This window comes from Taurulus bubalis (assembly GCF_910589615.1).
Source record: "Taurulus bubalis genome assembly, chromosome: 2".
NCBI classification, from domain to species: domain Eukaryota; kingdom Metazoa; phylum Chordata; class Actinopteri; order Perciformes; family Cottidae; genus Taurulus; species Taurulus bubalis.
Genome location: NC_136590.1, coordinates 36,780,981 through 36,803,625, shown reverse-complemented (window position 1 = coordinate 36,803,625; position 22,645 = coordinate 36,780,981). Strand labels below are relative to the sequence as shown.

General features: G+C 43.1%; 2 protein-coding genes across 2 annotated transcripts; both read left to right on the top strand.

Annotated features, from left to right (window-relative positions):
- Positions 1-1,418: 1,418 nt before the first annotated feature.
- On the top strand, positions 1,419-6,109 carry fam76b (family with sequence similarity 76 member B; the record flags this gene model as incomplete). The annotated part of the gene is made up of 10 exons (XM_079237412.1): positions 1,419-1,505; positions 2,432-2,496; positions 2,597-2,651; positions 2,786-2,941; positions 3,030-3,214; positions 3,322-3,372; positions 3,483-3,560; positions 3,828-3,963; positions 4,069-4,170; positions 4,969-6,109. 10 exons carry the CDS (start codon positions 1,419-1,421, stop codon positions 5,056-5,058), a joined length of 1,005 nt encoding a protein of 334 aa, XP_079093538.1. The 3' UTR covers positions 5,059-6,109.
- A 1,438-nt stretch (positions 6,110-7,547) lies between these two features.
- Positions 7,548-22,645, top strand: taf1 (TAF1 RNA polymerase II, TATA box binding protein (TBP)-associated factor; the record flags this gene model as incomplete). The annotated part of the gene is made up of 38 exons (XM_079214374.1): positions 7,548-7,661; positions 7,826-7,949; positions 8,038-8,154; positions 8,445-8,576; positions 8,832-9,061; positions 9,165-9,380; positions 9,492-9,741; positions 9,878-10,048; positions 10,430-10,597; positions 10,923-11,050; positions 11,304-11,411; positions 11,606-11,779; positions 11,899-12,072; positions 12,305-12,409; positions 12,519-12,719; positions 12,805-12,946; positions 14,088-14,218; positions 14,873-14,953; positions 15,052-15,201; positions 15,300-15,419; positions 15,678-15,853; positions 15,943-16,136; positions 16,290-16,497; positions 17,045-17,210; positions 17,394-17,605; positions 17,781-17,889; positions 17,984-18,082; positions 18,202-18,379; positions 18,511-18,578; positions 18,700-18,822; positions 18,935-19,027; positions 19,136-19,220; positions 19,328-19,395; positions 19,746-19,862; positions 20,561-20,662; positions 21,107-21,323; positions 21,428-21,599; positions 22,101-22,645. 38 exons carry the CDS (start codon positions 7,548-7,550, stop codon positions 22,321-22,323), a joined length of 5,646 nt encoding a protein of 1,881 aa, XP_079070500.1. The 3' UTR covers positions 22,324-22,645.

The following is a 22,645-nucleotide window of genomic DNA, read 5'->3' as shown; positions in this document are numbered from 1 at the left end:
CTGCTGGGCCTTTTTTCCAGATGGTGTTGATGTTGGAGGCCCACTTCAGGTCCTGGGAGATTATGGATCCCAGAAACCTGAAGGTCTCCACTGCAGACACAGTGCTGCTGTGTATGGTGAGAGGGGGGTATAGTGTTGGGGGGGCTCCTCCTGAAGTCCACTGTCATCTCCACAGTTTTGAGCTTGTTCAGCTCCAGGTTGTTCTGACCACACCAGAAGACCAGCTGTTCAAACTCCCGTCTATATACAGACTCATCATCGTTCCTGATGAGGGCGATGACCGGTGTCATCTGCGAACTTCAGGAGTTTAACAGACGGGTCCCCTGAGGTGCAGTCGTTTGTGTAGAAGGAGAAGAGCAGAGGGGAGAGCACACATCCCTGTGGGGGGCGCCAGTGCTTATAGTCTGGGTGCTGTATGCGATTTTTTCCTAGCCTCACCTGCTGCGTCCTGTCTGTCAGGAAGTTTGTGATCCAGTGACAGGTGGAGGCAGGCACGGTGAGCTGGGAGAGTCTAGGTTGAAGTACCTCCAGGATGATGGTGTTGAATGCCACAAACAGGACCCTTGCATATGTCCCTGGGGAGTCAAGGTGTTGCAGCATATGGTGCATCATCCACCGACCCTGTGATGTCCTTCAGGTGGGTCAACACTAGTCTCTCAAAGGATTTCATGAGCACAGACGTCAGGGCGACGGGCCTCTAGCCATTTAATCCTGTGATGGAGGATTTATTGGGGACCGGGAAGTTAATGTCTCAACAGTGACGCTTAAAAATATCTTCACAAGGTGGAATAATAACAATGATGCCCAGAGCTACTGTGGTCGTGACCTGAGGATTAAACTAGTTAGAAACTGCTTAAATTGATGACACAATCGATCCATGATGTGGAGCGGTGTGGGCTGAATCCAGGCTTGTGATTGGCTCTGCCCATTTCAAAATGTGAATCCCGCGGACGGATGTTGTGTCGCGATAGGTTTCCTTTCTTCTTGCGCTGGAGCCGTCGACCTCTTCCGGTTACATGACGACGACGACGACGTTGATACAAAAAAGAGAGAAGGAAAACAGGAAAATACCTTTCGTGGCGAGAACAGTGGAAACTTCATTTAAATAAGCCGGATACGTGTTAACGGGTTGCTTCTGTGGCGGCGCAGCTAATGCTTGACGTCAAGTCAGTCTGGTGGGAGAACGTGTGAGCGGCGAGAGATCACAAATATTGAGAGTTGATTGTTCTTCGCCTGCTCCCTGTAGCTAAGCTATTCCTGTGTGGAGCTAGCTCACGTTAGCTAACACCGGACGCCAGCACAGTCTCTGTGCTCCTGGTGATTCAGCCAACGGTTCCAACGGAAACGGCACCGCTGATCCGCTCCGTCTGCAGCTGGACTCGAACTTCTTCTAGCTTGGTGACATCAGTTGAGCTAGAATGGCAACGTCGGCTCTGTACGCCTGCACGAAGTGCAACCAGCGGTACCCCTTCGAGGAGCTGTCGCAGGGCCAGCAGCTGTGCAAGGTACCGGACTGTGTGTGTGAAAGGACACGAGACACAACAACAGTCCCGAGTGTGGATGTTTGCGCGTGTTATTGCCGACTGGATGTGATGGTGCTACCACAAGTTAGGCGAGCTGAGATTACGTAACAGCTTCTATCTGTACAACCTGGAAGCGCTAATGCATGGACTGTAGTCTTGTTTAGATCTTCCAAGTATGCGACAGTCCTGTTTATGAAATGAGTAATGCAACTATTATAGCACATCTTTACCGAATAGTCGTACCTTTGAGAATTCCCGTCTGTGTACGTACTTGCCAACTTGTTGCTCTCACAGACACATTTTTCTCTCAGAGGAATGTGTTGTTGTGGCGGCCTTCTGTTCCCACCTTTCTTTACTGTGTGAATTGATACATATTTTTGTGAAGCAGGTGAGATGGACACAATGGACAGTGTTATCACTTTAAGGGGTTACCCTGAATATTCAGATAACTTTGCACCGGCTAGTTAAAGCACATGAACAACGTGTGAACACTATAATGCAATTAGTTACATTTCTCTCTTTAAAAAAAAAAAAAATTATATATATATATATATATATATATATATATATATATATATAAAATTATTTTTTAAAGAGAGGTGTGTGTAAGAGTAAGAATGCCACCTAAATGTATCCAACAACGGCTCTGGTAATGTGTTGGGTTGACTAAACAAAGTTACAATACAAAAGCTGTTGTACACTTCAGTGTACTGCAACAGCCTATCACCAACACCCACCATAGTCGGGTGTTGGTATTTTTACAGATGTTCTTGCCAAAAGATGTTCTGTAACAAACCTTTAAGGTGTGTTGCCAAACACGAGTTACGGCAGTCTTGTATGTGTTCATGTTAGAGCACAACAACATTTTCACACTAATCAGAACATTCCTTTGATTTGTTTTATCGTAGGAGTGTCGCATCGCACATCCATTAGTGAAGTGCACATTCTGCAGATCTGAGTTTCAGCAAGAAAGGTGAGATATGTGCTCCTTCTGATTAATTTTAGTGTTTTGCGTTGTTAAGTGAATGTCTTTACATTTGTTTAGTGCTTAAACCCATGTTTATTCTTCACAGTAAAACCAATACAATCTGCAAGAAGTGTGCTCAGAACGTCAAGCAGTTTGGAACAGTGAGTAACAAGTTTTTCTAGTTTTGTGCTGAAGCACCTTGTACTCGTTGCGTTCATCAAATTGTGTACATTTATTTACAGTCCGACGGCAGTAAATACACTTTTAACATTGTTTTTTTTGTCTGTCTTTACAGCCCAAACCCTGTCAGTACTGTAACATCATTGCAGCCTTTATTGGGACAAAGTGTCAGCGTTGTACAAACTCAGAGAAGAAATATGGACCTCCACAGACCTGTGAGCAGTGCAAACAGCAATGCGCCTTTGACCGCAAGGAGGAGGGCAGAAGAAAGGTATAAACCGTATATACATACAGTCTACTTTGACAATGAATGTGCACCAGCATTTCTCATAAACTACTGACTCCTACTTGCCCCACAGGTGGATGGGAAACTGCTGTGCTGGCTCTGTACTTTGTCCTACCGCCGTGTCCTGCAGAAGACCAAGGAGCAGAGGAAGGGCTTCGGCTCCTCCAACTCTTCATCCCTGAACGAGAAAGACCACCACTCCAGACCTCACCATCATCACCACCAGCACCAACACAGACACAGCAGTTCTCATCACAAGTATGTCCTCTGTTGTGAAACAACAACAACAAGTCTGAGGTTTACATGAGGCAATGAAAAGAAGGAAATTGTGTCTAGCCAACTGACCACTAACTTATCTTTTTCAGACTGAGTGGGAGTTTGAGTCCTGAGCAGGAGCAGGGACTGTGGAAGCAGAGGTAAAACTTTCCTTCTCATTTAAACTGCAAAATATATTTTACAGAAAACAATGTATCGATTTAGTTTTTTAGGCCCTAATTGTATATTGTCATTTTGATTTTCTTTGCAGCCATAAATCGTCTTCAATCCAGAAGGAGACTCCAAAGAAGAAACCAAAACTGGAGCTGAAGCCATCCAACGGGGACAGGTATGATAAGTGTTTGGGAAAGCATTAAAGGGATTTGAAGTGGGTTTTTATGAAGTACTTGTACATAGTCAGTGTATTGCCTACACTAGAGTGCCCGAGACAGGAGCAAAGCAATGTACTGTTGAGGACAGGGGAAGCAACAAAACTTATTTTAGCCACCTTCAAAAAAAGGCTCATCTAAAATAAATAAAAAAACATCCTGCCTATTTTTTTCCCTTCCACATGTTAACTGGTACTGGCCTCATGCTCTTTCCTTTCTCCCAGCAGTAGTTCCATCACCCAGTCGATGGATTCCGGAGGAACAGACAACTTCATTCTTATCAGCCAGCTGAAAGAGGAAGTAATGTCTCTGAAGCGACTTCTGCAGCAAAAAGATCTAACCATTCTCGAGAAGGACCGAAAGGTAGGTCATGAGCCTCGCCCAACCTCCTGCACGAATGAGCCAAAGTCACATCACTGTTGATTGCTTGTGTTTGTTTCACATAATGATTATTAATTTCCCCTCCAGCTCACAGAGATCAAAGCAGACTTTCAGTACCAGGAATCCAACCTGAGAGTTAAGATGAACCAAATGGATAAATCGCACAAAGAGTCTATGGAGCATCAGCAGGTGGGACACTATATATGCACGAGTGACATGTCACAAAAACACATTCTTCAGTGTCAAAGCCACACTTGGGCTCTATTCACATTTTATGGAATATTTTGTGAGAAGGTTAATGTGTAGTGTTTAATTTAATCTTGTTTCTATTTGCACCACCACAAAACTACCTCCAACTATCCTCCTCAAAAACGACAACACTGTATTCATTATATCAGTTTGTAATAGCACTTTGGTGCGTTGATAAATATATTTTTATATTGTTTTGCATCTAACGAGGCTATTAGGGTTTGAAGAGGTTTACAGAGTCCCAATGTTTTGATTTGCAGGCTCCAAGGAGGTATGATAATATAATCATTACTAACACGTGTCTTTTATTTTAGTCCATCATTGACATTCACTCATCAGTTGAAGGACCAGCTTTGCTAATCTCTCTCTAAAAGCCAAGTAGAAATAACCAAGCAAAACCAGTCTCACCTAAATGTTATTTTTAATTTATTTTATTGTTGCCGTTTTGTAAGTGTGACTCTGGCTGACATGTTTGATGCACCAAAAGTGTTTTTATCAGTACAATCCAAACAGTCTAAGGTAGCCCATGTTGAGCTAAACCCTTTAGCTTGTAGCATCGACAAATGATGAGTACATAATAATAATAATAATAATAATTATAATAATTATAATAATTATAGTAATTCCGTTGAAACCGCAATGTCCTAAAGTTTGCTTCCCAAATGCCTCCACTGAAGTGTTAAAAAGATCTGTATTTTGCATCTTATTTCTCACATGGTTTATCATTTGTTTCCACAGGGCAAGAACAGGGAGCTGATGAAACAAGTGGCCGCCCTCTCTAAAGGAAAAAAGTTTGATCGGACTGGGAGTTCACTGCTGTTGCCCTAACACTAGGCCGGCCCTCGGGTAACAACACAGAGCGGCTTCATTGTTGCAACACTGAAAGTCTCCCTCCTGTGTTTCCTCATTGCCATTAACATCAATTACTTCTTAACTGGTAAAGCCAGTGACCATGTTGTACATGGAGATCAATTGTTGAATCGAAGAAACCCTTCTCTAAATGTCAGCATATTTTAGATATTTTCTGGCGACTTTTCCACTGGGTCATAGGATGTGACTTTGGATGGAGTGGAGGACGGAGCCCTCGTTTTTAACACTGCCGGGCCAAAACAAAAAGCATGGTATGCATATGTGGATACCATTCTGTCAACTCAAATGTATCCACTTACTTTTTATGGATGTAATGCAATTTATTTATTCAACTGTATTTCTTAGCTTTTTTATTTCCTCACAACATACTAAGAAAATATCCCACATTTTGGGTTTTTTCTTCAATAGCAATTAGTTATATTTTTCTAAATTTATGCGATCGTGGAAGAAAAGTTCTCCTCAATGGAGATGCTGCAAAACTTTACAATGTATGCAAACTTGGGAAGGGTGACCACTAAGCTGCTGCTCCACAGTAGAGAACCCTCTCAGTAACAATTCATAAAACAACCAATGAACACTTAAAAGGTTTGTCTGACGGAGAGACACCTCTTGGCTGCCCTCTTTCTCACTGTGACAGCTGTAGTGCTTTGCTGTTTCTCTTTAGTGGAACGATTGTAATACTGCATGATTTTACTGCCAGACACCGGGTGGCATTGTGGTCAGACTTCTTCCCCCCCCCCATCCTTTTTATTAGTTTTTTAAGAATCACTTGTAAATGTATTACTGGGGTCAGCCATTGTATTTAAACTATTGCTTGTATCTGTTTTAGTGAGTACAGTATGTGTATGGTAAGGCCAGTTGAAATTAACATGTCTGTAGAAGATGCTTTTTACAGGAACACACCTATCATCTTGCATTATTGGGCTGGTTTCATACTGTGGCGTCCAGGATCACTTTTGTACTTTTTCCAAACCAAGTGTTTTAAACCTATTAAACTGGCTAAACTGTTTCTGTGTGTTTGCTTTTATTGACCATAATAGTGTTTTAACCTTTTTTTAAAGTCAGTTAGGTCCCTGAGACCTAACTCGGAAAATTGATGACGTCATCCGTGAGGTAAAATAATGTTTCAGCCTGGTTTGCTGTTATGTACTGCACTCTACATTATTGGTATTTTACAATCCAATGTATCAATCCATCCTGTCATGTGAATGATATTGGTTTGATACTTAAGTCTGCGGACCAAGGGGAACTGGAGCGTCTGGGATGAAGCATGCACTGAGACACATACTTTTTGCAGGCTCCATAATCGAAGCCTTCAGCCTTAGCAAACAAAAGGAGGCCAGCATAAGCAACAGGATGTGTCCAATCATATGAACAATGTATTTACATTAGTAACAACATTTAACATGAAGGGTTTGCTAGTTGAAACACACAAAAGGAATGCATCCAGCAGTAGTGATCGTAGGGAAAACAGATTTTAAAGGACTAACAGGAGTAGCAATTCGAGATAATTCAATCCACAGCGATGTAATAGTCACATAGAAAGGCAGCAGCGCTCTGTTATGCATACTTGCAGAGCTACTGACAAATAATACTTTCTAGTCTAGATCATGAATATTCCGCTTCTTTCTGGCAAACACAGCAGTTAACCACATTACAGGGGGTGCCTGAACGCCTCACTCTGTCCATCCGGGTGACTTGAACTTTGCGCTAAGTAAAGAGCTACCTAGCTAGCTTAGCTGGCGGTGCTCGCTGCAATAAGCTGATCCACAAATATAAACAAACGTTTCTGCCTCAGCAGGCGGTGTAAACACTGAATTAAATGTTTTTTTTGTGATATTTCCTTTGACTTCACAATGCTGAAGAAGGCACACGTAGAAAAGCACTTCGCGTCGATATGAGTTAACCTATTACGTTACAAGTTATGCTGTCTAGCTCACATTAGCTTTACTTTGACTGCAGCACGTTAGCTTCTAGCATTCAGCAGATACAGCACGCTGAACGAAACCCACTTTAACCAAATCTGAAGTTGGTTACGAGAGGTAAGTGCATATCTGGCATTTCCAGACTTTTGTTTTCTTTATATTGCTTGGGACATATCTGACGTTGAAGAACGCAACTAATGGCGAGCTAACGTCACGTAGCTACAGATAACACCAAGTTGGTCGAATACAAAGCGTCCGCTCAAAATCAGACGTTAAGCATTTTGTTATTTTATTATTTGTATTGAGAATAGCATCATTCCACCAGTTTTAATGTAAGAGCATGTTGGGCAAACGCCTACTAAAAAGAAAACAAATGGGCACACCAACGGCACAGTTTGAAGCGTTACATGTTTACAACTGGATGTCAAAAGAGATTCATCTCTCTTGCATTAAGTTAAATGGAAGCTACTGTGAATGATCTACACCAAAGTTGCAAGTCGCTGTAAATGTTCTCCATTTAGTATGTCGGACTCAGACAGTGACGAGGACCAAGATCGCCCTTTCTCTCTGACTGGCTTCCTCTTTGGAAACATCAACGAAGATGGACAGCTGGAGGATGACAGCGTTCTGGACAATGTGGGTGTTTCAAAGATGATCTTCTATTTCATTACATTTTAGGAGTATACTTTACGTAGTATCCTCATGCTTATATCATTTTAACTTTGAGATCTTAGTTGTTGTGTGTGTTTTACTGCTTATTGCAACTTTCTGTTGTGTTTCTGCGGTTTCTCCTCACCCAGGAGTCCAAAAAGCATTTGGCTGGTTTGGGTACACTCGGCCTGGGCTCACTTATTACAGAGATCACGGCCAATGAGGAGGATGACCAAGAGGAAAACAGAGTGACTGCTAGTGTGGACGAAGAAGGTTGGTTTAACTATAAAAATGAACATTTTATTATTAATTTAGGCAGTAACAGGATGCACTGACATTTTGAAAATGTCTCCTCTTCTAGGTTGGGTAAAAAGTACGGAAGATGCAGTTGATTATTCTGACATCACTGAAGTTGCTGAGGATGAAACAAAGAAGTATCGTCAGGCCATGGGGTCTTTGCAGCCAAACAGGAATACAGGTGATCAATCAACAGCGCCTTAGTCATATTAGTGTTGGATTGTTGTTAGACTCAAGTACAAATTACGAGTCTAACTTTGTTTTTTATTTCTTTACTGAAGATGTTTAAAATTGATTTCATCTTTATAAATAGAAGTATTTTCTATTTCTATTCTATTTTTTTTAAAACACCTCTTTCCCTTATTTATTATTTATTTCCAGCATAATTTTCATTCAACCCTCCAAAGGATTTCAAAGTGTTGTTGGACTGTGAAATGATAAATGTTTTTTCAACATTTTCTAATTCTTTAGCCTTAGATGATGATGATGACTATGATGCTGACTGCGAGGATATTGATTCAAAGCTTATGCCTCCTCCGCCACCACCAAGTCTTCTTATAGCTGCTAAGAAAGAGGAACCCTCCTCCTCTCAGAGCACCAATGGTAAGGACATGTTGATTTATAATGATTGTGCAACTCTGGAGTCTGTAAGGAAGTGAATTTGCTCAGGGTATTTTATCAGGGTGGATGTTAGTTAGTTAGTTAGTTAGGTAGTTAGGTTGTCTGAAGATAATATACTGCAATTGATCATATAGTAAACTCAATAGCATTTCAGATTAGGTTAAAATGTGGTTTTATCTCAAATTAAGTTTGATTGTCTCTGATGCTGCTGTGACCTGCCACTATCTCTCCTCACAGTTGGGGAAGAGGGTGATGGCATCATCCTGCCCTCCATCATTGCACCATCCTCTCTGGCGGACAAGGTCGAATTCAGCAGCTCCTCAGACTCAGAGTCAGAAACTGACCGTCCCTGCCAGCCAGGCCCCCCAGATATGCTCACCCTCCCTCTTGCTGGGATCATGCAGAAAGATGCTGCCAAAGCACTGCCAGGTGTTACAGAGCTCTTCCCGGAGTTCAGGCCTGGAAGGGTAAGGTGTCTTTACAGCCATCCAAAATGTTTATTTTACAATCGTCATCATTTTAAAATCAAGTAGTGCCCTAACAACCGCTGTCTGTCGGATGTACTATCAGGTGCTTAGATTCTTACGGCTGTTCGGTCCTGGAAAGAACATGCCATCAGTTTGGAGGAGTGCCCGCAGAAAGAAGAAGCGGAAGCACCGTGACCATCAGCCTGGGACACCTCCTCCAGAAGGAGAGCCGACAGAGCAAAGCCTGGAGAAGAAGTCTGGATGGCTTTATGAGTATGCAGCCGCTCCTCCTCCAGAGCAGTGTCTCTCTGATGATGAGGTAAATCTTCCAGGGTTGCAGGGTATTGTATGCACTAATGTCAGCTGGTAGTACCCTGGCAACTTGTCATTGTATCCAGCACCGAACATGCTTTTCTCTGACCGCGCATAGATAACTATGATGGCTCCAGTCGAATCCAAGTTCTCGCAAACCTGTGGCGATGGGGACAAGGAGGCAGAGTCTCGACCTAAAGTAGCAGAATGGAGATATGGTCCCGCCCAGCTCTGGTACGACATGCTCGGCGTCTCCGAGGATGGAAGCAACTTCAACTACGGCTTCAAGCTGAAAGAAGAGCAGACCAGTGAGCCTCAGCAGCAGGACACGCTTGAAGAAATAAGAAATACTGCTCATGAGGTAGGCAGTAGCTATCTGTAGCCTTAACATGAAAATGATTCTGATTGCGTGACTTAAATCATGTTTAATATATTTCTAGTTTCTGAAGCGGAGCAGCAACGACGACAACGATGACAGTGATGAAGGAGATAAGGAACGATCAGCACTTGAGAATGAGCTCTTCCTGATGGTCACTCAGCTAAAATGGGAGGACGATATTATCTGGAATGGAGAGGACATAAAACACAAAGGCACAAAGACTCAGCGAGCCAGCCTAGCAGGATGGCTGCCCTCGAGCATGACCCGCAATGCCAATGCTTACAACGCACAGCAGGGTAAGATGCCGGGGGGGGAAATAAAATAACTTAAAGTAACTCTTGCCATTTTTTTTGTTGTGTGACGCAAACTGCATACTATAGACACTATAGCCGTGAAACACCAAGGCTGTAATATTTAATGTGTGTAAAAGAAATATCATTTATTTAATTTTACAGGTCTCACAAGAAGTAATTCTCTGTTGGTGCCACCTCCGCCTCCACCCATGCCCAAAGTTTCTTCAATCTCTGGCTCTAAGCGGGAAAAAAACATCCATGATAATCAATGTGAGTTAATTTTAGGTCACAATACAAATAATAGATTCCTCAGACCTTTTTTTTTTATCTCTGGCTGCCCAATCATTTTCTTTATTGTCTTCATTTGTTCTTGTTCCTTCGTAGCCTTTCACGAAGAAGACTCTCCTTGGTTCTCCATTTTCCCAATTGACAGCGAGGAGTTAGTGTATGGACGCTGGGAAGATAACATTATCTGGGATGACCAGGAGATGGATCGCATGCTCATGCCACCTGTTCTTACACTGGATCCCAATGATGAAAATATCATCCTAGGTAAATTCAGAATTCCCATTGGATTAGGCCTTTTTGTCTTTTGCCAAAATTAACATCCTGATGTAAAATATACAGTATGACCTTTCTGAAGTTTCTAAATGTTCTTGTGGGGGGGATGTTTTTTAAAGCTAAATAATCCCAATAACAAGGACTACACTCTGTTATATGCCTACATGTTTCATACATGTATGTGACTGTAATTTATTTCATCTTAGCAGAGCATCTAACATTAGTTTGTCAGTAAATCCTGTAAACCAGTGTACAATGTTGTTGGTGCACTGAGGCCGATAGTCTGCTTATTGTGACAAACTGCTGTCTCTTGTAGAAATCCCGAATGAAAAGGAGGAGATGACTTCCCACTCCCCATCAAAAGAGAATAAGAAGGAAACGGCAATCAAAAAGAGCCGCATCCTGCTGGGGAAGACTGGGGTGATAAAAGATGAGCCACAGCAGGTAAGCTGCCTCTTCAGGGCCGGCAAAGGCACACATTTTATGATATGGCCTGAAAGATTACATGGTCTGCTTCTGGAGTGGAGATGTGAGTCATTTGAAACAGAAAATGGAAAATATGGTAAAATAAGGACGATCAAGGCTACATAATTAAGGTTGAAATGATGATGGTGTTCTAACATTTCAGTTAAAAAGGAAATAGAAAAGGTTTAAAGGACGTTACGTTGAGTGGACAATGTGGTTTCTCTCAACTCAGAACATGTCGCAGCCTGAAATGAAAGACCCCTGGAACCTCTCCAATGATGAGTTCTACTATCCTAAACAGCAGGGCCTGAGGGGCACATTCGGTGGCAACATCATTCAGGTAAGCAGTAGCACACAAAAATACAGATCCAGCCTACTAGACATGAGCAGCATGGATATGTTTTAAATGACATTTCATACTGAATATGGTGACAGAATCATATAAAGTAGACTCACAACCTGTGAAATAAGGTCAAAACAGCTGAAATGTAGACATTTTATAATTTGATGAAGTACGTCTTGTGTCTTTAACAGCACTCCATCCCGGCACTGGAGCTGAGGCAGCCCTTCTACCCCACTCACATGGGGCCCATGAAATTGCGCCAGTTCCATCGACCGACCCTGAAGAAGTATTCATTTGGAGCTTTGGCTCAGCCAGGTCCCCATGCTGTCCAGCCACTGCTCAAACACATCAAGAAGAAGGCCAAGGTGGAGCCCTGTTCAAAACGAGCACTACCACTCGATGAACATTCACATAACCTTTTTGTGTTTTGCAATTTGTACATGAGTGAATTATTGAGTGCATATGTTGATATTCTTTTGTATAGATGCGAGAGCAGGAGCGGCAGGCATCAGGAGGAGGAGACATGTTCTTCATGCGAACCCCACAGGACTTGACGGGTAAAGATGGAGATCTGATCCTGGCAGAGTACAGTGAAGAATACGCCCCTCTCATCATGCAAGTTGGCTTGGCCACTAAGATCAAAAACTACTACAAAAGGGTGAGTCTAGCCTTTGCTTTCCACTCGTAGCTTTTCATTTTTTCATGTATACACGTAGATGTAATTTTGATTGTCATAGTCATTTCAATTTGCAGAATTGTTTGGTATTTCATTATGGTGTTAATTTCAGAAAATCAAATTCATCTGAATGATAATGGCGGACTCCATATTTTCTACTTTGTTGAATAGTAGTTGTTAAAATACATTCTGACGTTGTTCCCTTGTTCTTCAGAAACCTGGAAAGGATCCTGGAGCACCAGACTGTAAATATGGAGAGACCGTATACTGCCACACGTCCCCTTTCCTGGGTTCTCTTCATCCTGGACAGCTGCTCCCGGTCAGCACCTCCTCAGTCAAATATTCTGTATTCAGATGAAGTAAATATATGAGGCATCACTGATCTGTTATCAAGCGAAACTATATGATGGTGTGTCTTTTTCTTGTAGGCATTTGAAAACAACCTCTTCCGCGCTCCAATCTACATGCACAAGATGCCGGAGACTGATTTCTTGGTTCTACGAACTCGACACGGCTACTACATTAGAGAGATAGTGGACATGTTCGTAGTTGGTCAGCAGTGCCCCTTGTTTGAGGTTCCTGGGCCCAACTCCAAAAGAGCCAATACTCACATCAGAGACTTCCTACAGGTATATTTACTTGCTTGAACTCTCCCAGAAACGTGAGCTGCTGCTTTTGTTGCAAATGCTGAACTGTCACATCTGTATTCTGTAGGTGTTCATTTACCGCTTGTTCTGGAAGAGCAAGGACCGGCCCCGGAGAATCCGCATGGAGGATATAAAGAAAGCTTTTCCCTCACACTCTGAGAGCAGCATCAGGAAACGACTAAAACTCTGTGCAGACTTCAAACGTACAGGTAGACCAAGCTCGTTCATTACAGGGCGTACACCCACCATTCAGTGATCATTGTTATTCGTTGGGCTGACCTGGTGTGTTATGTCAGGGCAATGTTGAGGTTATGCAGATGTACTGTGCATGAGCTCAGGCGTGTGTGTGTGCCTTGAATTGACAGACAGGAATTTGGGCAGGAAAAGAGCTTTTTACACCAACTATGGATTGTACTCTGGAGGTAAAATGTAGTTAAGGAAAGTATAAGGACACAGGGTACAAACGCTTAGCATTTACAATCAGCAAGTCATGGTTTTCTACTATTTCTAACATACACATACCTAGTGATGTGTCCTTTCGTGTCGAGGCTTCGATGCGCGTGTCGAGTAATCCAGGTAGATTTTGGTGAAGCGCGTATCGAGGCTTGTGTCGATGACGTATGTGGTGACGTTCGAAGCCTCGCGAGCCGGCCGTACCACGTGACTGATTCAGACAATGGTTCGTGGGTTTGCCGTGCGATTTGAAATATAAGGGGCAGCGAAACTCAATGGATTTCCCTCTTCCTCTCTGTACCCAGCTTCATGTGTGACTGTGAAAGGGTATTTTATAAAGCAGGCGAAATAGTCTCAAAAAGCCCAGCACTGTGGAAAAGTTCTTATTTTTACTTAAAAAATTGGACACATCAACATGGACTAGCGGAGCTGAGGCTCGAAACACCGATCCTCTGACTGAAAGTCGGATATTCTAACAACTGACCCACAGTCACATCACAACCCTCTCCCAATTGGTTTCGAGTTTTGATTTTGACCCCGCCATTATATCATTAAGATAGACACAATATTAATAAGTTAATAATTGATGTATTGGCGTCACAAACATAATTTATTCAATTTAAAGCTTCACACACCAAAGTCATGGTGTCGTTATGATCACTCTGCTTGTTTTACATGTATTGTCCACTTGGTGGCGCAGTAGAGCAAATGAAGCTCCGTGAAGCGTCGGGACATGAGCGAACCAATTGGATGGAAAGCTTCAATGCTTCAGAAAGCTTCATCTCGCCATCACTACACATACCTGTAATGGAAACTCTGACATGGACATGTGTTTTGCTTATCATACTGCCTACTGTGTTCAAGAAAATGTCCAACAGTGTCTTGCCCTCATGCCAGGTATGGACTCTAACTGGTGGGTGCTGAAGCCTGACTTCAGATTACCCACAGAGGAGGAGATCAGGGCCATGGTGTCTCCAGAGCAGTGCTGCGCTTACTATAGCATGCTGGTGGCAGAGCAGAGACTCAAGGTAACAGTATAAATAACTTCAGATGGTTAAAGGAATAGTTTGGCTTATTAGAAGTAGTGTTGTCAGGTAGTTATGCATAGTTAGTATATTAGCTACAGTAGATGGTTGTCAGCAGTAGATGTTTGTCAGTCAGCCCCCAGGTTGGAAAAAACAGACAGCATTACCGGCACGGAGCAGCAGAATACCGTGACCACTGGTAAAGAAAAAAATCACTTCAATTTATTTTTAAGCAGACACTGTTTAAATATTTTCATGTTTTTCTATCTCCGTCAGACAGCCTTTTCCGACAGAAAACTAAAGCCGCTCTCTCCGAAGCTACCGCTGCCGCGATTGTTTGTTTGTGTTATTGTGACTTTGGTGAATCCTCTAAAAGATAAACAACTTATTCTAAATGTAGCGTACATGTTCAAGTTTTCAGTTGCTAAAACGCGGTTTGCTGCTGCCTCCGTCCACAGCAGTACATTGCTTTTATTCCGAGCTGGTATTTCTGTCGGCTTTTTCAAACCGGGGTCGTGCACACGGCCATCTGCTGTTGGCAATACACTGACTGTGGATAAGTAGCACATACAACCCCACTTCAAAACATCCATTCTATCCCTTTCGAACAAGTGAGTGTTGTGGCATCGCTTCACTACAAGCATTTGACCCCTTTAGGATGCTGGGTATGGTGAGAAGTCCTTCTTTGCTCCAGAGGAGGAGAACGAAGAGGACTTTCAAATGAAGATTGACGATGAGGTATGTGCCTGCTCATAATCAAGTTAAGTGCGTATGAATGGAGAAAACGAAAGACTTTTCAGATTTACACCACGCTTATCCTGTGTAACACGTCTTAGGTGCGGACAGCTCCTTGGAACACAACAAGAGCCTTCATTTCTGCCATGAAAGGAAAATGCCTGTTGGAGGTTACAGGCGTGGCTGATCCAACAGGCTGTGGAGAGGGTTTCTCCTACGTCAAAGTGCCCAACAAGCCCACGCAACAGAAGGTCTGACTATCGAAAGCAAAGTATTTGCCACCCCATGTTCTGTATTGTGTAAATATAGAGGGTGAAAACTTTGATCCTGTGCTGTCCTGTTTCTTCAGGATGACAAAGAGCCACAGCCGGCCAAGAAGACAGTGACGGGGACAGATGCTGACCTGAGGAGACTCTCCCTGAAGAATGCCAAGCAGCTGCTGCGGAAGTTTGGTGTTCCAGAGGAAGAGGTAAGACCGTAGTTATATGCAACATGCAACATTCAACATGCAACTGATGCAGGAAAGCCTAGTGGTTAAAGAGATCGTCCCCTAATCGGAGGATCTCTACAATAACCATTTTGTTTACCACACCACTGGATAACTTAAGTTGTCAATGCTCTTATCTGTTATTCACTCTCACTGGAAACCTCCAAAAACTCTCCTCGGGTGTGTCTTTTTTCAGCTTATCTTTCAAACATGTTAAAGTCATGTCTGTATGTGTGTTAGATCAAGAAGCTCTCACGTTGGGAGGTGATTGACGTGGTGAGAACCATGTCCACGGAGCAGGCGCGTTCGGGCGAGGGACCCATGAGCAAGTTTGCCAGAGGCTCTCGGTTCTCCGTTGCGGAACACCAGGAGCGCTACAAGGAAGAGTGCCAGAGGATCTTTGACCTGCAGAACAAGTGAGACTCTTATCCAGGGTAAAATGCATAATTCAGGATTCTGTCTGAGCACACCGTGAGTCCTTTTCCTTGTTGCACCCTCATCACAGAGTGTTGGAGTCGACAGAGGTGCTCTCCACTGACACAGACAGCAGCTCAGCGGAGGACAGTGACTTTGAGGAGATGGGAAAGAACATTGAGAACATGCTGCAGAACAAGAAGACCAGCTCCCAGCTTTCCCGAGAGAGGGAGGAGCAGGAGAGGAAAGAGCTGCACAGGATGCTGATGGGCGAGGAGAGCGATCGTGACCATAAGCGCAAGGGGCGCAAAGGCTTGTGTGAGTCTTATGTTTCTGAACATCAGATATCGTTATGGTGCACTGAATCTGCATTAGCAGTGTAAGGTTGAAACATATCTGTGTCTCTAACTGTAAGCTTGACTTCCCTTCACTTTACAGCCAGCTCCTTATCCACCGGCTCCCACAAGGACGATGACACGTCCTCCGTCACCAGCCTAAACTCAGCGGCCTCTGGGCGCCGTCTCAAGATCTATCGCACCTTCAGGGATGAGGACGGCAAGGAATATGTCCGATGTGAGACAGTACGCAAGGCTTCCGTCATTGATGCCTACACCAGGATCAGATCCACCAAGGATGAGGATTTCATGTGGGTCTCACTCATCAAATTGTGTTTTTTCACATCTTAGTTTGTATTTGATCCTTGGGAGTAACCAATTATGCTTAATAACCAGGCTACAATTATTCACATCTGATTAGCTTGGTGTTATGCTGATGTTGTAGGTCAAGAAACTATTTTGAAAAGTCCGCTCTTTATTGAGCAGTGTGTAATTAATAAAACAAGGATTCAATAATAATTGTTGCACATGATAGCTCTGCCACTTTGAACAACATTTTCATAATTTGTATACAAATTAGCTTTGATGCCGCTGTAAAATGTATGCTTTCAATTGTATGTAGTATACATTTGAAAGCATACATTTTCATTATGTCCTATATTTATATCAAATCATACAGTTAACCAGTATGTCAGGCTAATGTTGCCGTATGTTCCATAGTGGAGATGAATGGAGCTCATTAAGGGGAAAGCCTAAGAGCTTATATCGTATAAATTACACTCAAGTAGCCCACTGCAATCATCACAACTGAACCAGCGAATGTTAAACAGCCAGGATTGTGTATCTTTGTGGTTGCAGAAAAAAGTTTGCCCTCTTCGATGAGCAGCACAGAGAAGAGATGAGGAAGGAGCGCCGGCGTATTCAGGAGCAGCTGAGGAGGCTCAAGAGAAACCAAGAGAAAGATAAGATCAAGGGACCCCCAGAGAAAAAAGCCAAGAAGGTGAAGGAGAGACCAGACCTCAAAGTAAAGGTAAGATCACCGATCACTCTCTTTTACTTTACTTTTCCTCACCAGCTAAATGCAAAACAGTGGCGCTCCATTGGTGTAGATAATGTGTATATTTGTTCATTGTTCTTTCAGTATTACTATCGTATAACACAGGCTGATCATTTGTCGTGTTCCTTAATGTGTTCCTCTTTTTCCTAGTTAAAGTGCGGCGCGTGTGGAGCCATTGGACACATGAGAACCAACAAGTTCTGCCCGCTGTACTATCAGACCAACGCCCCACCTTCTAACCCAGTTGCTATGACAGAGGAACAGGAGGAGGAGCTGGAAAAGACCGTCATCCACAACGACAACGAGGAACTGATCAAGGTGGAGGGCACCAAGATTGTGCTGGGCAAACAGCTCATTGAGAGGTAATTAGTTGTCATCGTCTCCACTCTCATAGCACTGAAAAGAATTGCAGCTCATTTATGCATGTGCTGCAAAATTCTTCCAGTTTTTAATTAGCGCAATATTTTGTGCAGAAAGAGAACGTCTTGATAAATGAATGGTCTGTAGCCTCTTCCTAACATTTCTTTTCTCATGCAGTGCTGATGAGGTGCGCAGAAAATCTTTAGTGCTCAAGTTCCCCAAGCAACAGCTTCCACCAAAGAAGAAGAGACGCGTAGGCAACGCTGTGCACTGCGACTACCTCAATGTATGTAATGTTCCACAGCTTGTCTTAAAACATTTTGAACTGAGAGTCCCTTTAGCTGATCTTTCACACTGTTTTTGTTTTGCAACGTTCACAGAAACCACACAAGGCCATCCACCGCAGGCGCACTGACCCCATGGTGACCTTGTCCTCCGTGCTAGAGAGCATCATCAATGACATGCGGGATCACCCCAACGTAAGATCTGCAGGCATCCTCCTGAACAATTTAATTGTTTCTGGTCAACTTCTTTAGTGCTGTACTGTCCCTTTTTTTTATTATTATTTTTTTATACTTATTCTGCCTCTTCTATGCAGACATATCCATTCCACACACCAGTGAATGCCAAGGTTGTGAAGGACTACTATAAGATCATCACTCGGCCCATGGACCTGCAGACGCTGAGGGAGAACGTACGTAAGCGACTGTACCCATCGAGGGACGAGTTCCGTGAAGCAGTGGAAGTTATCGTCAAAAACAGCGCCACCTACAATGGTAAATTCTAAGAACGTGTTTAACCTCCTCTCTTGAAAACAGACTTTAGTCTTACTCTGGTTTCAGTTACACTTTCAATTGATATCCACATCAAAGTGTTATAAGGCGGGTCTCTGTTTTTGTCGCACCAGGGGCAAAACATCCAATAACACAGGTAGCGCAGTCCATGCTGGACCTGTGTGATGCTAAACTGAAAGAGGTGAGTGTTGATGTAAATATGTTGTTTAATCATCTTCCTACCCTTTTGCCAATTTTCTCATTAACCTGTGTGTGTGTGTGTGTGTGTGTGTGTGTGTGTGTGTGTGTGTGTGTGCGCACAGAAGGAAGACAGGCTGGTGCGGCTAGAGAAAGCCATCAACCCCTTGCTGGATGATGATGATCAGGTGGCCTTCTCCTTCATCCTCGACAACATTGTGACCCAGAAAATGATGGTGGTTCCCGACGTGAGTCACACCCACTTATCATTTTCTTGCCCTCATCAATATGAGAGCACTGATCAGTTCACATGCAGAAAAATATAATGATCTCATCCCTTAACTCTTCCCTTCACAATAGTCATGGCCGTTTCACCATCCTGTCAACAAAAAGTTTGTGCCTGATTATTATAAGGTGATTGCATGCCCCATGGATCTTGAGGGCATTCGAAAGGTGAGTCATACAAACTATACTCATTTTTATATTTTGAATATCAGCAATACAAAATAACTTCACAGAAACCGAGCCTCTTTTGAGTGTTTTTATTTCATTGTTCAACAGTACATCTCCAAACACAAATACCAGAACCGAGATGTGTTCCTGACAGACGTCAGTTACATCCACGCCAACAGCATCAAGTACAATGGTAATTGTGTTAACGCCGCTGTTAATGTGACCTTCGAGGTTTGTTGCTAGTTTGGTTAACGTGTTGATTGAAGCACCATTACACACATGTCTCCGTGTCCTCCACAGGCCCAGAAAGTCCTTACACCAAGACGGCCCTGGATATTGTCAATGTGTGCAAGCAAACCTTGGCCGAGGTATGTTGAGTCTTTGCCTTTTACTTTACCCTTTTTAAAAGGCAGGGGGAGGGTCACATCAGTGAGTATCTATGCAGTGAGTTACCATATTGTCAGAACAACTGCAAAGCAATGAAATGATGTCAAAGGATTTTCTTTATTTAGATTTATAATAAACCTTCTCCATCTAATGAATAGTTTATCCTCCTGTTTATTCACAAACACCCTATTATTGTAGAAAATAGTACAATTGTGTTAAATATTGGCATAGTGTAGCATGGTAGTGTTGTACTTGAAAACATTTTTAATACTGACCATCTTTTATTGAATTGCTGTAAAACTATATTATTTGCCTCTTTTTCTGCCTCCAGTATGATGAGCACTTGACCCAGTTAGAGAAGGACATCTCTACTGCTAAAGAGGCAGCTCTGGATGCAGCAGACTTGGAGTGTCTGGACCCAATGACTCCTGGGCCATACACACCACAGGTAGGAGAGCAGCTGGGGCTCAGTTTTGTTTCAATAGCTGGTAAATGGTGGTTTCCTGGGTGTCTTGTTGCATCGACAAAAGACTTAAGGCCTCCAGCTATGTATAAAGTGCCACTTCAGGTAGTCCAAACTTTTCTTCGTGCCGTATTCTCCTTTCCACGCCTTGTAGTTCTCCTAGCCCTTGTATTTCTTCACTCGTTCTCTGCACTAACTCTTCTTTCCAGACTTTCACGTTTCATCTTTATAATCTAGTTTCTTCACCGTAGTGTCTCTTTTCTCCCACCCTGTTTTTCTCCTCCGTTCCTGCCGTCTTGTCCTGTCTCTCCCTTTGTGTGTGCCACACTGTGTGGCGTTGGCCAGCCGGCTGATCTGTTTGACAGCGGGGCCTCAGGGAGTCTGCCCAGAGAGACCAGCAGCCTTTTCTCTGAGGGACCTCTAGTGGTTGCTCCAGGGAAGAGAGGGGGGCAGGTACGGAGAGAGACAGAAATAAGGCTCGCAACCACATGCCACCTCTCCTCAAACTACCCTCAGGGGACCCAGCTAGATTACAGGCTTCTGTTGTACCTACTCAAGTTAAAGTTATTCCTCACACCAGGACATCACAGATTACATGACAGCATAAAGTGAGCGTAGTTATTTTGCTTCTTGGCTCCATCTTTTGGCAAGAGATGTCAGACTTTTATCATACTGCCCCTCAGGGTCGTCACGGCAGAAGACCCGGGGAGGAAGAGTCAGATGTGGACATTGAAGGCTTTGAGGAGGAGGAGGATGATGATGGCAAACCCAAAACTCCTGCTCCTGTAAGAAAGACAGATTTATGAAAAGATTATTAGTTTATATGAGGTCGCTGCGGCTGTGCATTTATGCACAAATAAAAACATACCAACTAGCCAACACAAAGGCATGACCAATTTCAGGTCAACCCATTGTGTGACCAAAAAATTATTTTACAAACTTGAAGTATATACTTAGGATTCTCCTGCTTTCATAATTTTAGTTGGATGGCCTGGTTGCGTTGGAGTGGGGTATTCTTTTAATCAATTGTGTATTTATTTAATTCTCCCACTGTTTTAGAAGAAACAGTTGTAACAATCTATTTCTTTCCACACCTTTTTATCTTTCCAAACATTCTCTTCTACTATCTGATTGTACACTTCTTTTATTGTTCTTTATTTTTAATTGTATGTATCTGTGTACTTCTTACTAATTTATCTATGACACATTTGTCTGTCCTGTCTTTTTAGGCAGAGGATGCTGATGGAGACCTAGAGGATGACGATGATGATGATGAGGACATGTTGCTGCCGCCTCGCAGACGGATGCACGACCACGAGGAGGAAGAAGAGGAAGAGGACGGCATATCTAACCGCCCAGCCCAAGCCAGCGTCCTGTACCAGGACCTGCTCATGTCTGACGGAGAGGATGACGCAAGTGAAGAGGAGGGCGACAACCCTTTCTCCGGTAAGTCCACCTGCAAACATTCACCTGGTGGCAAAAACATTGTAAAATGTGTAAATCTGGTTGTGTGTGTTACATCTGTCCGGGTTCGTTATTGTTCCCTCCAGCCATACACCTGTCGGAGAGTGGGAGCGACTCTGAAAGAGAACTGGATGTACGACCTGCACCTCCACTGAGAGTGCAAGAGACGGCCCGCATGGGCATGGAGCAAGAGGAGAGCATGATGTCATATGAAGCGGAGGGGCCTGATGAGCCTCACATGGAAGACAGCAACGTCAGGTACAACAATAATGCTCACACTTATTAACATCCACTAACATCTGGCTTTTGTCTTCAGTGGGAGAGATTACAATCGGCATTTATACCCGGAACAAATGACCCTGCAGTAGTTACGGTTATTTAACGGCTCCAGCTGCAATCAGCTGTGATGGAACCATGGGACATGCTAATTTTTGCACCCCATGTTTCATCAGTTGATTGTATTTAATGTGTTGCCGCAGCAGGAGGAAATCCTCAGATTGTTTTAACGGTAGCTTCATGGAGCCTCAACACGACGGTAAGAGCGTGAACAGTAAACAGTGAGGCTGCATCAATGAAATAAAAACACAAACCATGAGGCCAGATTGCAATTATTGTTTCCTATGAATCCCAAATGTGTAGGTGGGTCATTTTGAATCCAGCGTGTAAATCTCAGACTCCACCGCTTGAAAAACAGGGTTTGTTTTTATATTTTAAAACACATCTGGTCTTCCTGTTTGACTTTCTTCTCTTTTGTCTCAGTTACGGTAGCTATGAGGAGACAGAGACCCGGTCTCAGTTGCAGCCCATTAGCATGGGAAACGGAGAAGACTATGCCATCAGCGAAGAAGAGGAAGAAGATGAGGAAGATGAAGCACGGAGGAGAGGCCCAGCTGTTCTCTCCAAGGCCCAGCTCAGTGAAGACGAGGAGAGTGAAGAATTCAGATCTATAGGGGGAGACAGCGACATGGACTCTGACGTTTAGTTAAATTTTCTTTTTTCATGCACAGTATTAAAAAACATTGTTTATAGTGAGTTTTTAAATGGAAAAGGAAAACAAATTGTACATATTTTGTAAATGATGGTTCATGTTCAAAGCTCTGTTGTACCAACAGTATATAGACACAACACATTGTAAATCTCAGTTTGCCTTTTTATATGTTGAATCATGTACTGTGATGTTTCTTGACATGAAAGTATGTGTACAGAAGTTTTTTACTGTTTTACCTCGTACCTATCCTCCATAAGTAGTTCAGCCACTCTACTTCTTCTATCCCACTTATTGATTGAAAAATAGAATAAACACG